The sequence below is a fragment of the Sceloporus undulatus genome, chromosome 2, assembly GCF_019175285.1.
Source record: "Sceloporus undulatus isolate JIND9_A2432 ecotype Alabama chromosome 2, SceUnd_v1.1, whole genome shotgun sequence".
NCBI lineage: Eukaryota > Metazoa > Chordata > Lepidosauria > Squamata > Phrynosomatidae > Sceloporus > Sceloporus undulatus.
The window spans coordinates 185,642,558-185,658,140 of NC_056523.1; the positions used below are offsets into that span (position 1 = coordinate 185,642,558).

The 15,583-nt window shown below is 42.9% G+C and overlaps 1 protein-coding gene across 1 annotated transcript in view; it reads right to left on the reverse strand.

The window, feature by feature from the left end:
• Positions 1-180: 180 nt before the first annotated feature.
• The window catches only part of USP11 (ubiquitin specific peptidase 11), a 30,114-nt gene continuing 14,711 nt past the window's right edge, over positions 181-15,583 (reverse strand). Inside the window, exons 10-21 of the mRNA XM_042451690.1 lie at positions 14,056-14,280; positions 13,145-13,228; positions 12,905-12,999; positions 11,952-12,158; positions 10,597-10,703; positions 9,714-10,067; positions 8,576-8,646; positions 8,380-8,492; positions 5,506-5,655; positions 4,215-4,330; positions 3,213-3,301; positions 181-1,759 (exon numbers count right to left, since the gene is read on the reverse strand). Of these exons, the coding sequence (XP_042307624.1) occupies positions 1,571-1,759; positions 3,213-3,301; positions 4,215-4,330; positions 5,506-5,655; positions 8,380-8,492; positions 8,576-8,646; positions 9,714-10,067; positions 10,597-10,703; positions 11,952-12,158; positions 12,905-12,999; positions 13,145-13,228; positions 14,056-14,280 (1,800 nt within the window). The 3' untranslated portion in view covers positions 181-1,570. The remainder of the gene's footprint in view (positions 1,760-3,212; positions 3,302-4,214; positions 4,331-5,505; positions 5,656-8,379; positions 8,493-8,575; positions 8,647-9,713; positions 10,068-10,596; positions 10,704-11,951; positions 12,159-12,904; positions 13,000-13,144; positions 13,229-14,055; positions 14,281-15,583) is intronic.

Sequence of the window (15,583 nt, forward strand, 5' to 3'; positions counted from 1 at the left end):
CTCCAAAGAGACCCGAAGCAGCTTTATTTTGGCAGTCTGTAACAGGCCTTTGTCTTACAAGCTGATGCAAGGCAGGGAGATGAAGCATATAAAGATGCAGAGTCCCAGTTTCAAAGGGAAGAAAGACAAGTTGATGGCATTCAGGGTCATTTGCTGCAAGGGGAAAAGAGAGTCCACATACCATTTTAAAAGAAGTTACTTTTATGTACACGTTTTGCCACATGCCAAAAATATTTTCTTCTGCAAAAAAAAAAAAAAAGAAAAAAAAAAAAAAAGATTCGAAAGAAAAAACCCATAAGTCAAGTGAAGGAATCTTCTTCCAAAACTCTTTAAGAAAATACATTATGTGCTTCTGCAGGCAGTAGAGTGTCCTCTGCCTGGCCAACACTGCCTCAGTTGATGTCTCACCCTGCCCCGCATTGCACGCAGACACCTATTTACAAACTAGCGCAATCCCTGAGCCTGGAAGCAGCAGCAACACTCGGCATGGAAGGGTGAAATTCTAATACTTCCCTGCAGCAACTGCAGGCCTTCAATATCCCAGGCCTGGTTACTGGGGCAATTACTGAAAAGGAAGAATCTCAAGAGTCAGTAGTGACAATGGCAGTCAAATTCCTTTTCCATGCTCTTCAACGGAATAGTTCCAAGTAGACAGCACAGGCTGACCGCAGCTCTGTTCTCCCAGAAAGATTCAGGAGTGAAACCTGGAAGGAGCATGTGGCAGCCCAGTAGGTCAGAAACTTTGGGAATGAAGGAGGAGGAAGCCCAGGGGCTGCTGGCAGTAAGAGAGAAGGGGGGTTGCAAAGGGGCTTGGGATTGGATTTATTGCTTTAGTTGACTGATGGAGGAATAAAAGGAGGCACTTGGGAGGTTAAGTGAATGTGAGTAAGAAAGCTAGGAGCTACTTATCCTGCTCCACAGAGTGACTCATGGTAGGATGAAAAGTGATGTGTCCCAATGAATTGCAGACAACAGAGAAGTTGGGAATACCTTTGCAAAAATCCTCCCAAGGCCAGGAGCCAGCCATGGCTAACTGCAGGCAAGGACACTCAGTCACAGGCAGTTCCGCTGATGCCCGAGTGTAAAGTGAGGAGAACCTAATGCTGCAGGGGAGGTGGGCAGCACAGTGCAGAGGTCATGGGAATGCTGTGGGAGAGGCAGTCAGGCCCTGAGAAAAGCTCCCCACTTTTAAAATGGAAAAGGTTAGGTTGGAGAGGAAGGAGATCCTCCTCTTGCATCTTATAAAACGCTGGTGCAAGACACTGGCCCTGTAAAGTGTGGGGCGGGGAGGTGGGGGAAGACGAGCCTTCCCCTTCAAGGTGGGGAAGCTGTGTACAAAGCAAAGAGCCCTGCACTTTGGGGCAGAGGAAGGCAGTCAGGGGGGCAGTCGCGCCTCTCCAGTCCCATGTCCCTGCTCTAACCCTATTCGAAGGCCTGAGAAAACAGCCACTGCTGTTGGATAGACTCCAACTGCCACAGCTTCAGTCTGAGAAAAGAAAGGCGCATGGCTCTCCTCTCCTCCCGCCACCCTTCTCCAGATCCAAATGGAGGAGGGCAGGCAAGGTGAAGGTCAGTCCACATCCATGAAGTCCCGACTGGCTTGCTCACTGAGATGGGAACCACAGCAGGCCCCATAATCCTCCTGGCTATCTTGGCCAATAGAAGTGCTTGTGGGTGCAGCAGCGGTGGCAGCAGCAGGGGAAACTGGGTGGCGGATTTTATCCTGGCGCTGATAAAACAGGACGTAGGCAGCTTTGGACTGTGGTGGAGGGAAAAGAAAAGAGAAGGGTGAGAAATGGCAGGCAAAAGCTTATGAGTCCCAGTCCTGGGAAAAGAATGGGATACAAATAAATATAATCATCATCATCAGTCCCTCAGCAAGGGAAAGGAGCTTAAGGAGGACAGTGGATTCCTGCTTTCCTAGATCTCCAAGAATTTACTGGCAAAAAGATAATTTAGAACAATAAGGCCTAAAACCCTGAACTGAATTAACAAAATTTTGTTTCACTTTACACAAGAAAGCTCAAAGGACCTCTTCTTAGAGAAAATGAAAAATGGCAAGGGCAAACCCCATCTGAATAAACCTGCCAAGAAAACCCTGTGACAGGGCCTTGGGTTGCCTTAAGTTGGAAACGACTTTAAGACCAACTTCACTTTTCCGGCCTCTTTGCTCCCAGAGGGAGCAGCCACGAAGCACAGGAGAGAAAATTGCAGCCAGCAAAGGAGCTTGGAAATTGTAGTCTGATTTGAAGGCAATCCAAGGGCAACCAAGACATGCATTCCTATACCTGGCAAATTCGAATTGAATGCAACTTTGGAATGGAACAGGATCTGTAAAATCTGTTTCCTTGAATTTACCCATCTCTCGGTTGACTCTGGATTGGGTTTAAATTGACTTAGCATTGCCTTCGATTACATGTGACACACACACACACGTATATATATAGCAGGAAGATTGAAATACACACACACACACACACACACACATATATATGAGACTAGCAGGCAGGCTAGAGACACACATCAATTGTAAGATTAACAGTTTAGAATCTTAAAGCAAGAGGAAGGAGGGAGGGAGGCCTTATCTATATAACAAGGGGAAAGAGAATGCATAGGTTTCTTACAGCAGTTACACTCTTGCCTTTCACCAGAGGATGGGTCCCTTTTTAAATAAGAGTTAAATTACAGTACAGTGGTACCTCGGGATACGAAATACCCAGGTTACGAAATTTTCGGGATACGAAAAAATCCCATAGGGAATTATTGTTTCGGGTTACGAATGTTTTTTCGGGTTACGAAAAAACTTTTGGTGCTTTTTTCGGCTTTTTCGCACGGAATCGCGGCTTTTCCCCATTAGCGCCTATGGCAATTCGGCTTACGAAGGCTTTTCGGGTTACGAACGGTGCCACGGAACGAATTAATTTCGTAACCCGAGGCACCACTGTACTTACATTAGCCTGTGGATAAGTCCACCCAGGTTTTTGGGGTCAATTTTGTGACTAAAACTTTTAGACTTATAGATGAGTATATACAGTATCTCACTGTGAAGTTTGACTCAGGACTTTTCGTAACTACACAAAATATAAAAGGGTCTAACGATCCAAAATTTTACAGTCCCACTAGCAAAGAAAGCATGGAATATTTCCATCCAAAATAACCAGCCAGTAAGTATCAAGAGTGTGGGGCTCGTCCAGTGTGAAACCCACCCTTACCTCAATCTGGCTCTTCGAAACTGCAGAGACACTGCTGTCATCAAAGTAAAACCATGTTGCGCTGTCCTTGTTCCGGGCAAACGTTGTGTCTGGAGGGCACCACAGAAAAATGATTTCATATTCTTCTGACACCCACCAAAAGGATGTTCAGCTACACGGCCACAACTCAGTGTACCAATGTGCAGATTTTACCCAATTCTTTAAAATGCCAGGTGCAGTTCATATATGCCCTGGGGCCAGAAACTGGCCAAAGGTAGAAACTGCAGTGAGTTATCAATCCTACAGGCAGCTTGGATTCAGCAGTATACAGTGGTAACCTGCCTTTATGGACTCACATTTTCCAGGTGTCTGTTTTATTTCCTTCTATATTAAAAGAGACTGATTGGTAAGCACTATCTCTCATTTATTGCCTTTAAAATCCTAAATGGCTTAAAACCTGGGCACCAAGAAGACTCCTGCAGTAACTTGCCCTAACTCTGTGATTTTCCCTTGAATCCATCCTCAGAGTCCTTACTTCCTCTCATAAATCAGACTGCTAGTGACTGGAGAGAAGACACTTGCTTTAAGGAGAGAGCTGGAACAAAATCAAATGTTTTTCCAGAAACATTTTTTTAAAAAGTTCATGGTCTACAAGCATGTCTTCTTAGCTGGCTTTCAGTAGACGACTAGGTCTTTGTTGTTTTACTAGTTTCTATGGTTTTAATACTGAGTTTTATAATGTCAGAGTTTGATATGAACCAACCTTGGAGGTTGAACTTTTGAATGAAAGGAATCATTAACATTGTAAGGGAATAACAACACTGAATTCATTCAAATATTTGCACAGCAAGCACTTGTTCCTAAAAGTTTGGCTATGCAGCAAAGACCAACAAACCAGAATAACACGTTCTCCTGGTAGACCCTTCAGGATTCAAAGCTGCTCTGGCTTAGCTTTCGAGTGATCTTCCCCAATTTTCCTCCCCACTAATGATTTGTTTCTATCAGTCTCAAAAGAATACGTACAGTGCCCATCTCTGAGGCCGCCATAATGGTTGGATACAGCAATGAGGTCATATTTGTATAGCGAGGGATCATTATCTTTCCTTGGCTTGATGATGAAGTCAGAAAAATCAAGGCTCCTACAGGATAAATATGCAACAGCTACATGTTACAATGCAACAGCTTCTACAGACGCTTTAATATTAGCAACAGTAAAGAAGGGTCAGAAAGCCAGTATGATGTAATGGTTTGAGTGTTGAACTTTGGGGGATGAGGGCTGGAATCCCTGCTCAGCCATGGGAACCCCTCAGGGTGACTGGCAAATCACTCAGCCTCAAAGGAAAGCAATGGCAGGCAAACCCCCTCGGAATAAATCTTGCCAAGAAAACCTCATGTTAAGTTCACTTTAACGTCTTTGGGTTTCTGATTTATGCTCAGAAATAACTTGAAAGCACACAACGACAAGGTCCCCAAGCAATGTTCTCCATGCCTCTGTAGATGGGAGGAAACCAATCTGTTTGCAACAGAGACTGCCACCTCCACAAATCACTACTTATATCTACTGTATACCACTAACATTTGGGCATTACTGAAAGACATGGCCGTATTACTGTTTCAGCATAAAAAGACACAAAGGTATCAACTAGTACCTTTACAACTAATTGGAGATGGGTGTCACGAGGGGCTGTGGGATTTTCCTCCTATCCTCATTCTTAACTGTCCAGCTCCCAGATACATGGCAATAGGGAAAACAATGGCTTGTACGACTCTACTTTTGTGCTTAATTGTATATCCTTGCATTTTAGGATCTTCTCTAGTCCTTTCTCTAGTTCTTGTCTACATTCCTTTAAAATGCTGAAGAGATGGGGTGAGACTCAGTGGGAGGAGAAAGGAGAGGCCCTAGGTTTTTAAAAAAATAATTTTAATTTTTTAAAAAAAATTAAATCTTTCAAATATTTTTAAATTTTCTTAATTAACATCCCATCTTACCAAATTTTCACTTTAACCACATGTACATATATATACATTTAAGCTCTGTGTATGATATTGTAATTTAAAAGTATAATTTTAATTTTGCTAGTTGTTTATAGTACAACATTCCCAAATTTGGATATGCACCTGAGTGAAGCATCAAGTCCTTGGATACCTTTTTGCCCTCTCATATTCTGACCCCGCAACAAGTACACTCTCCCCCTGCCTTGTGGCTGAATATTCTGCAGTAGCACTTCAGTGGCACAAGTGGCCACAGGTCAAACCACTCCCTCTTGCTCCATCATGAGTCCCAAAGTCTACCCCATCTGATCACTTGACTTACTGGATGGGGAACTCCACAAGGGTGTCGAGCTTTTCCCTGGAGAACTTGGTATAGGAGAAGCGCTTGAGGTGAATAATCAAGATCTCTGGCAGCGACCATAAGTCCAGCTTCTTGGTGGCCAGTTGGTGCTTCTTGCAGGTGGGACAATACCTAGTTGAGAGGAACTGGGTGTAAACATTGCATTAACCATCCTCCACAAAGACTAGCATTCAAGCAACTTTAGACTCTAAGGAGGAATTCAGTGCCAGATATATGGAGGCAAGAGAGTGTTGCAGAGAAGAAGAAAAGAGATGAAAATAATCTGGATGGGTGAAGCAGAATACAGAGGTTAAGTCCACCTGGCACGATTATCATCCTTTGTGTGCCAGGTCATGATGTTTGCCTTATAGACTTACAGGCATTTAATTTCTGATTGGGTGGCCTTTCATTATAAGCATGACTTCCATGGATTACCATAATGATTTGTTAGCCTTGGCGGAGAGAGAGATAGTGTTCTGTTGTAGATATTGATTCATACATTGCTTTATTGTTCTTTTTAAAGCTTTTCTATATTTTAATTCTTATAAGGCACCTTAAGGGGTTTTATTTAAAAGAAGAAGTGCCTATTTCAAACAATTCCAATGATCACCTTGAATGTGCCTTTTATAAACTGGAAAATATTTGATAAAATTTATTTGGTCAGGTAAAAATTAGAAGATTAATAGATGGGGGATATTAATAGATTCAAAAGACATAAAATATACTTTGAAGTAGCTTGTATATCATGGTTAAATGAATGGATTAGGTCAGAAGATACAAAGTTACTGGAATCAGAAGGCCATGAATTGAAATTTGGATGGCATTCATCTCTCTGGTATGGAAAAATTAAGGCAAATTCAGGGTTTAAAAATAATATAAGAAAATGTCTAATGAGAGTTTGGAATAAATATAAGAAAAGACTGAATCCTAAAATTCCAAAATACCTGTCTCCTCAAGAAGCTTTCTAAAGGAGAGACCTAGGTAATGTGACACACTGGATAACATACAGAAATTTATTAGAGGAAGACCAGAATGGATGGAAAAAAACAGTTTAGTAAATTAGAGGGAGAGGGATTTAAAATGCAATGGTCGATGTAGTATCAACTGAGATAAAGATTTAAGAATGATAAGAAAAATTATGGCTTTGAGCAACAACAACAAAAAACCAGAATTTGAAACTATAATTAATTTGGAAGACAATCATATTATAGTGCGCCCACATCATACGCGTATATGCTGAAAGTCGTGCCAGAAAAAGCCATAAATGGTGCACCCCAGAAGAAGTAATGGGGTCGTGCCCCACGGGCACAAGCCCCATTATCTTTAATGGGGCTCCAGCATATGCAGGATTTTCCTTTGATGGGGGGGTCCGGAACAGATCCCCCGCATAAGGGAAGAGCCCACCGTATAACTAAATTATATAAAGTATTAGTAAAGTACAATACAGAGAATTAACAAGTTAAGGAATGTATGGTATAATGGACAAAAAATTTAAGATGCAACATTCAGATGACTTGGTGGGAAAAGATATGGGTAAGAGAACTTCAATTTACTGGTAGTCATGATCTTAAAGAAAATTATTATAAAATGTTCTTTAGGTGGTATCTGACCCTAGATAGGTTAGCAGAAATGTATAAAAGGACTAACAGTAGGTGTTGGGTCAACAGAAGATAGGACCTTTTTCCACTTTTGGTGAATGTGTAAAAAGGCTAAGAATTATTGAATGAAAAGTACTTCTGTTACACAAAAGATCTTGAATAAAGATGTCGCCCTTAGACCCAAAGTGTTTTTTATTAAATATGACTGATTTTGAAAATAAGGATGAGAAAGAGCATAAAACATTATTATATTATATGGTTACAGCTGCAAGATTAGACTATGCCAAAAATTGGGGGGGGGGGGACTTTGAATATCTCAGAATGACTGGAAAAGATGGTGGACTTTGCTGAACTGGAAAAATGGGCTAACTTTGTTAATGGCAATGGTATAAATGACTTTTTAAGAGCTTGGAAACCCTTTATGGAGTATGTTAAAGACTTAAGATGAGACATAGCAACATTAGGATTAAGTTTATAAGCATTATTTGAATATTTGGGTTTTTTAGAAGAAAATAAAAGAACTAGTATAGATAGGATAATATATTCACCTGGGTGGTAGGATCTCAACTGGATTTTTTCAATTCACTTTATTCTTTCTATTATTATACTTTTGCATTTCTTATCTCTTTATTTATGATTATATATATATATATATATATATATATATATATATATATATATATATATATATACAAACACTCATTCACTTTTTCTTTATGTAATCGTTTATATTCTACCAAATATATTTTTAAAAAATATGTGCAATACTGCTACTACTACTGATTTGAGGATGGGGGCTAAATAATTCCATTATAAACTTCAAAATAAGTCACACGCTATTTGTTTGTTTGTTTTTAAATATCAGAAGCCTTCTAGAATCACAGAAAGGTCTACTCCCAAGGGTTGGCATCTGAACTAATAGTCCTTGAGTCTGTGTACAGCTCCTATGGTTTGCTTCCAACTTCAGTACTTTAGAATTAAAAGCTAGCTCAGTTTTGTTTAAAACCAGCTAGACTATGGCCATTGGGTCCCATACTCAGTTCAGTTCAACTGACACCACTAGATGTGAAATTAATGTGACCAGTTGGACAACAATCAATCTTGAGCTTGAATGACAGAGAGGGAGATGCAGCCCAACTGCTCCTATGTGTGCAACTGTCCTTGGCAACAAAACACAAGTTTCAAATGGAGTCCATGAGGGAAGCATTAGAATTTCTCTTAGCTTGGATGTGACTCCCCCAGAGTCCCATGTTCTCACCAGGGGTTCTCCTCCTCCAGTGTCTCCACAGTGGTGAATAGTTCAATGCACTCCTGCAGTCTGACCGGGTTCTTCTTTAGCATGTATCCCATGCAGTCATGCTTGACATAACCCTGAAGAAGAGGGGCACACAGTTGGAAGAGGGCTCAGGAGAAGGAGAGAGGGGTCAGGAACCCAGTACACTTCTCACACTTACCTCAGCCTCGGCTTCATTGTAGTAGCGCTTCTTCATTTCAGAATCCCAATCCATAGCGAGGTAGGGTTGGGCTGAGCAAAGGGGAAGAAATTGGAATTTAGGGAGACAAGATGGCCAAACTGAGCATGGGAGTTCCATAAAGCAAGCAGAGATGGTTGTCCACAAGGAGAGCACACACATACTCCCTCTCTGATACTCAGCTCCCTTAACATGTAACATGAGAGGTCAAGGTGGCACTCACCTTTACATTTAACACAGGAGGCCACATGGTAACCCTAAGGTGAAATGGTGAGTGTTGGGGTGGGTCAGGGAGGGGTCACTTATAAAATTCCAGAAAAGCTCCAAACAAATATAATTTTCCTATTCTAAATCTATTCTTAATCTATTGATTAATCTGGAGCATGGCACATCTGAAGCAAAGGTGCTGATCAAACCATATCACTAGGTAACAGTACAAAACTGTAAGAGAAGAGATCTCAACCAGTTGGCGGGAAACTCAGAAATTTGTAATATTTTTTCTACCGGATCTTCTTATTAACAAACTCCTCAGGTCATAGATTAATGGGATAGATCTTTCCAGGGGCTTCTTGCCCACCTACCCAGTGATCTCAGCAGGCCCATCTCTGCACCAGAGGACAGAAGTGCTAAGTGTACAACCAAAGGGCCGCCATAAGTCTATGTAATACAGTACAAACTTAAAACAAAAGTAGTATTCATTTGACTAAATTTTAATACACAAATTATTTATTTTTAATTCAAAAAGTACTCTAAAACCTGTTTATCCACCCAGTACCTCTGCACTCCTTAGCTAGAATACTGAAGGGTGAGTGGCTTTACCTCCAAGGAAGCAATTGAGTAAAACAATGCTTGAGCATCTAAGCAATGAGCATTGCATTCAGATGCTTTTGCTTTTTAAGTTAAGAAATCTGAGGAAAGATCTTTTAAACCCTTTGGTAGGCCTAGGCTTCTCTTGACTAGCTTCAGGACTAGAACTTAAGGGGATTCCACCTCTGTGCAGAGTCCTTGCAAAACCTGGTAGGGACTCTCTCTAACTTCTTTCTTGATGAGGCAGCAGGACTTCCTCCAACAACCATAAGTAGACTAGAAAGCAACCTCTCCCCCTAGAAATGAGACTCACAGTTGAAGGAGAGAGTGCTGCCCTCATCCTGGCTGGCCATTCGATCGCTGGTACCATTAGAATTGACGTGATGAAGGGTGAAGAGAATTTTCTGTCGCTTCTGTGGCAGTCGGCATTTGCGCTTGGCCTGGTTGGCTGTAGGGGGGCTGGGGCTAGAAGAAGGTGTCTGGGGGGACTGGGAGTGCTGATGGGGAGATGGGTCGGGGCTGGGTCTCCCCTCTACTCCAGCCCCTTCCTCTCCCACAGATCCATCCAAGACCTTTTCCTCCACCTCCAAGCTGGGTTCCTGGCTAGTGGATCCTTCTACCGTTGTTTCTTCTTCTTCTTCCTCCTCCTCCTCGTCCTCCTCCTCCCCTACAAAATGAACATGGGGAAAATTACTATTACTATTACTATTCTATCTTTCTCCCAATATAGGGGCTCAAGGTGGCTAACAATACATTAAAAACAGTACTGTATGAGATACGAAATTTTAAAACAAATAATTACAAAAGTTAGACACATTACACATTGAAAACATTAAAATGTATTAAAAGTATAGACAAACCTTGATGCCTAAATTGCATAGCATTTAGAAGCCCAACCCTCATTCGTTTATAAAAGCCTGATGGCATAAAAATGTTTTTACCTGCCACTGAAAGGAGAGCAGGGATGGGGCCATCCTGGTCTCTCTAGGAAGGGAGTTCCAAAGCTTGGGAGCAGCCACCGAGAAGGCCCTCTCCCTTGCTCCCACCAAACGAACCTGAGAGGGCAGTGGGCAGAGAAAAGGGCCTCTTCGGACGATCTTAGAGCTCTAATGGGCTCATAAAAGGAGGGCAGACAGAAAAGGAAGGTCAGTTCTGAATTCTGCCTTCCCCCAGGCTCTCTCTCCAGCCACACTTACCTTCACTCAGGCCATTGGGCCTCTTATTGAAGAGATCCTCCTCCTCCTCCTCTTCCTCCTCACTTTGTTCATCCTCTTCTTCAGAGTCAGGTTGTGTTACATACCGGCTGCAAAAGAAGGGTGGGGGTCATTCCCAGCTTTAGCCTGCAAAGGAAGAAGCAGGAGAAAGGCCTGCCAGAACAAGCTCCCCTGTAGCAGCAATACAACAAAAGGAGCGTGGGGGGGGGACCAAAAACAGATGGTGGGAAAGCTTCATGGGGAGAATTCTAATTAATAAAATTCAGCCATTCTTCCCATCACATGCTGCCAGGTATTTGTGTCCTTGTCAAAATCAGTTTGCAAACTATTAAAAAAATTAATTTGATTTCTTTGATTCAGGCACGGTTGGCCTGCATCAATTATTAGTATTTTTTAAAAAAACCATTTCTAACCTATTGGGCTAAACATGTGTTTCTAAGAGATCCAAGTGCCCCACCATACATGTGATGAATACCTCCCTCTCTCTCTCTTTATAGAACAGAAATGTATATTGGCAGGGTGTAGAATGTCCACTTAAGTTCAATGTTTGAAAGTGGGAAGCTGTTCCCACAGCAGTCAGCAGTTTCTGAATGCTGAGTAAACCCAAAGATATCCGGTGGGTCAGGACTTGCTGCAAACTTGTAACATGAAGTGCTGAGAGCTGGAAAAATCCTACTGCCATTATACAAATATACAATGAAGGTTTTGACATCACAAGTTTGGAAAGATTAAGGTCCACTGATATAGTGTATTTTGCAGAACTGCTCTGTGTGAGTAGAAGCATAAGAAGCAGTAAGCTACCTGGAGTCTTTGGGATAGAGAGGGACTTTGGCTGCAGAGTCATCCTGAGCAGAACAAGCCATTCAGTTTAAACTATAAACAGATATTTTGTGGCAGAGGTAGGGAACCCTTAGCATTCCAGATGTTGCTGAGAGACCCAATTCTCATCACAGCCCCAGCAAGCCTGGATAATAGCGAGGAGGACAGAATTGTAATATATCACCCTCACTATGGCTCTGCTTAACATTTGCTCAGGAACGTGGAAATACAAAGGTGCAGTTGAATTCATGACCTGCTTACAGATTTTTCCCAAGGTAAATGGTTGTCCAGTGTGGAAACAGAATGGTGGGCTAGACAGTCCCTCAGCTGACCTAGCAGAGTGCATCTAATGGTGAGGGATGATAGGAGCTGCAGTCCAGCAACTTATGAAGTGCCACAAGATGCTTTAGGGAAATATACTTGTGCACTGCCCCTTCACAGCAAGATACACAGGCGCAAAGAGTCATCAGGCAATGATTCAGGCTTAGGGAGAGGTCAGCACCTTGGGAGCTACTCACGAGAGCTGATGCAGCAGGAGCTGGTAGATGGCATCCCAGGAGAGTTGGTCCCGTGGCACAGATACCAGGAGTGGGTGACCAAAGAGCACAACCCCATAATAGGTGTCGTTGTAGTCTCGGCCTTGGGCATGCTCCCGAAGGTACACAGGAAGCACCACAGCATTAGCTGTGGCTGGATCCTCCAATGGGGACACAGACACCTCATATCTGATGGCAGAAGGAGATGGATGTTATGCAGGAGAGAAGAGGGCAAGCTACATGTATCTTAAAGTGGTTCCAAACCAAGCAGATCCTAGGGCAAAACATAAGAAAGTAACCTCATGGATTCAGTAAGAACAGAAATAACCACAGACAGAAAAGAACACTTAGAGACAACTGAACACTCCACAAACAAAAGCGATATCCTGAAAGAAAAAAAAAGGCACCAACATGGCACAAAAACATGTAGTGTCTGTGGCAACTCAACTTTCTTGGGCTGATATGCAGCTATTTGTTACTTACTCAGTAACCCAAACTGTACTGGCTATTAAGAAACTGCATACAAGCTTTAATAAGGAACATACTAATATAGATGTGAATTTCACACTTTTAATTTGCTGGTTTTACAGGGTTTTGCTAAAATAGTTTTAAAGTTATGTCTAACATTCTTAAAATGATTATATTAATTTTGTATACATTTCATTCTATTTTTGTTTTATTCTATAGGCCATCGGATATATACAATAAGGTTTATGATGGAACTTTATTAGGGACCCTTTTGCCTAGGTTCTTCTTGAACTATCTTTAACTATAAGAAATGAGAGTCAGGATAGGACAACATCCAAAGAGTCACAATGAGAGCTGTAGCCCAGCAGCATATCTGAAGGGACCCAGTTTGGTGATGGCTATTTCTCCATATGCTAGTATTATAACTCCAGATACAACTAATAAGAGTCTCTTGCTCTTAGACTCACATGAAGATGTCATCCCGGTCCAAGATGCAGCTGAGGGATTCTTCCATCTGGTAGATTTTGTAGAAACGATGACTGAATACATCAGCCACCATCATCTGAGAAAGAGAGAAAAAAGAGAGAAAAGCAGAAATGGAGAAAAAGGCAGTCACTACAGAGGGGAAACAGAAAGAGCACTCCTGAAATCCATTGAGGCATGAGTAAGCACTGCCTGTGCCAGCCCCCCTCCTGCCACCAACTCACCCGCTCAGCTGGCACCTCCGTGTGTTTAGAGAGGGCACAACAAAGATCAAGCACTTTCCCAGCTTTGGGGACAATTAGTCTGTGCTGTAAAAAAAAAAGGAAGAGGGGGAAGTTAGTCTACTGAAGCAAAAGCCAGGCTCCTGTGAAATTGCATCTATCGGCAGTAGGGAAGAGAATTGCCTTAGAGACAGATTTCCATGCGAAGTCAAAGGCTTTCATGGCCAGCATCCATAGTTTTTTGTGGGTTTTTCTGGCTATGTGGCCATGTTCTAGAAGAGTTTATTATCTCCGAAGATGCCAGCCACAGATGCTGGTGAAACGTCAGGAAGAAACTCTTCTAGAACCATAGAATCATAGAGTTGGAAGAGACCACAAGGGCCATCCAGTCCAACCCCCTGCCATGCAGGAAATCCAAATCAAAGCATCCCTGACAGATGGCCATCTAGCCTCTGCTTAAAGACCTCCAAGGAAGGAGACTCCACTACACTCCGAGGAAGTGTGTTCCACTGTCAAACAGCCCTTACATGGCTACATAGCCTGAAAAACCCACAAAAAAATATAGATTTCCATGCCTCTTTTCTTCCCCCAGCCAGAAATAGGCTCATTTGGCCACTACTGGCTGCATGTGTCTTTGTATTCTTTCCCTCCTTTCCCCAAACACAAGAAGGAGTCCTATATGAAGCCAGAGTTTTTCTTCCATCTAGTTCAGTCTCAATTTCCTGCCCCATGTGAAGGTAGCTCTTCAGGTTCACAAACAGATGCCTTTCCTCAACCAACCCTCTCAAGATGCTAAAGATTAAACCCAGGGCCGTCTTCATCATGTCCAACATGGGCTCCCTGGTCCTTCCCACAAGTCTCAGGACTCACGTCTTCCTCTGCTTGACAACCCTTTCTAAAAGGCTGACTGGTACCTGTTCCGGTTTCTTGGAGGGGTCCATGGAAACGAAGAAAACTTCCATCACCCGGTCCTTGCTGACAGGGAGGGGAGCACTGAGGTAGCAGAAAGGGTCAAAGGTCACAGAAACTTTGCCACATTCAGGGCACACCAGTGTCGACTTGAAGAGTCCATGGAAGATGTCAACAATGATGGAGTTGTTGCGCCGTTTGTGGTTGCGCCACGCTTCTTCTGCTACTTCCTGGAAGGAGGAAGAAAAGCTAAAACGTGAGAGTCTCTACACCCTTTCTCTTCAGCACACCACACACTATTGTCAAGGGGTTCGAACATTTATACACCCACAAATGGAGGAGTTAGATTTTTTTAGCATAGAATTAGCTCTTGAAAGGTTAGAAACAGCAGCACCATTTTTTTTCCAAAGGGCAGAGGCATCCATCAGCCCTCTCAAGGGTAAAGCTTTCTCCCAGCATCTTCCACCCCTCCTTCCCTCCCGCAGCCTCTCTTATCTCTGAAGTCTTGAAAGCCCAAAGGCAATTGATCAGTCAGCCCACGCTCTCCTCTGCCAGCTTGTGGAAAAATGCAAATGAGGAGAGGAAGATGGGATGCACTCTGTCAGTCAGTTACCCTGAATTGCTTCAAGAGAGAGTTTCAAAAATCCATTAAGGTTACAGCCTGGAAAAACAACACCGGTGTCTTCCAGAGAGTAAAAGTGTCCCCTGGAAAGACCCATTCGGGGCATCCAAATGAGATTTCATTTCCTCACTTCACTCCCAGTCTAAGTAACTGGCAATACAAAGGGCTGCCCAGTTCATTCCAGTTCAGAAATACACCAGGCAATCTCACCCACTATTCCAGGAGTGAGGAAACAGCCTTCCAGATACTATAGGACTTATACTCTTATGAACCTTTATCCAGTGACAGGCAACTGAGTAGAGGCCAGTGGGTATTCTCTCCACCACCACCGTGAGCCACACCATCACTTCCAGTGTGACTAGTAATGATATAATGCAATTATATAATGATGATAATGATACAATGATATCAGCAGAGAAAAGGCCCCTTTTCCATCCCAACTGCCACTGCCCTAGCCTTGGATGGAGAGAAGAAGCAGCACACACAAGTTTATTATGCTTAGGCCCAGAAGTAGATGAAAGGCCTCCCTCCATCCCAACTGCCACTGCCTCTGAGAAAAAGAGATAGTAACTGCTGTACTAAATCTCCCTCACTACCATCCCTGTTTTTGTGTGTCATGTCTTAATTAAACTGTAAGCCTGAAGGCAGGGAACTAGGTGTTTTTTTTGGGGGGGGGGGTTGGTTGTTGTTGGTGGTGGTGGTCTTTTATTTGTAGACCGCCTGAGTGGTTCTAGATGCAGCAAGATAGGGACACTCTCCCCACCTCTGCCTTGCCCACTGGCCATGCTGGATGGGGCTGATGGGAGCTGTGGGCCAAAACATTGAAAGAGCAAAGGGTTTAACTCCCCAACCAGGCTCTGTGCACTGGTCAGAGTCTCCAAAGCCCAATCATATTACACCCAACCACCGTC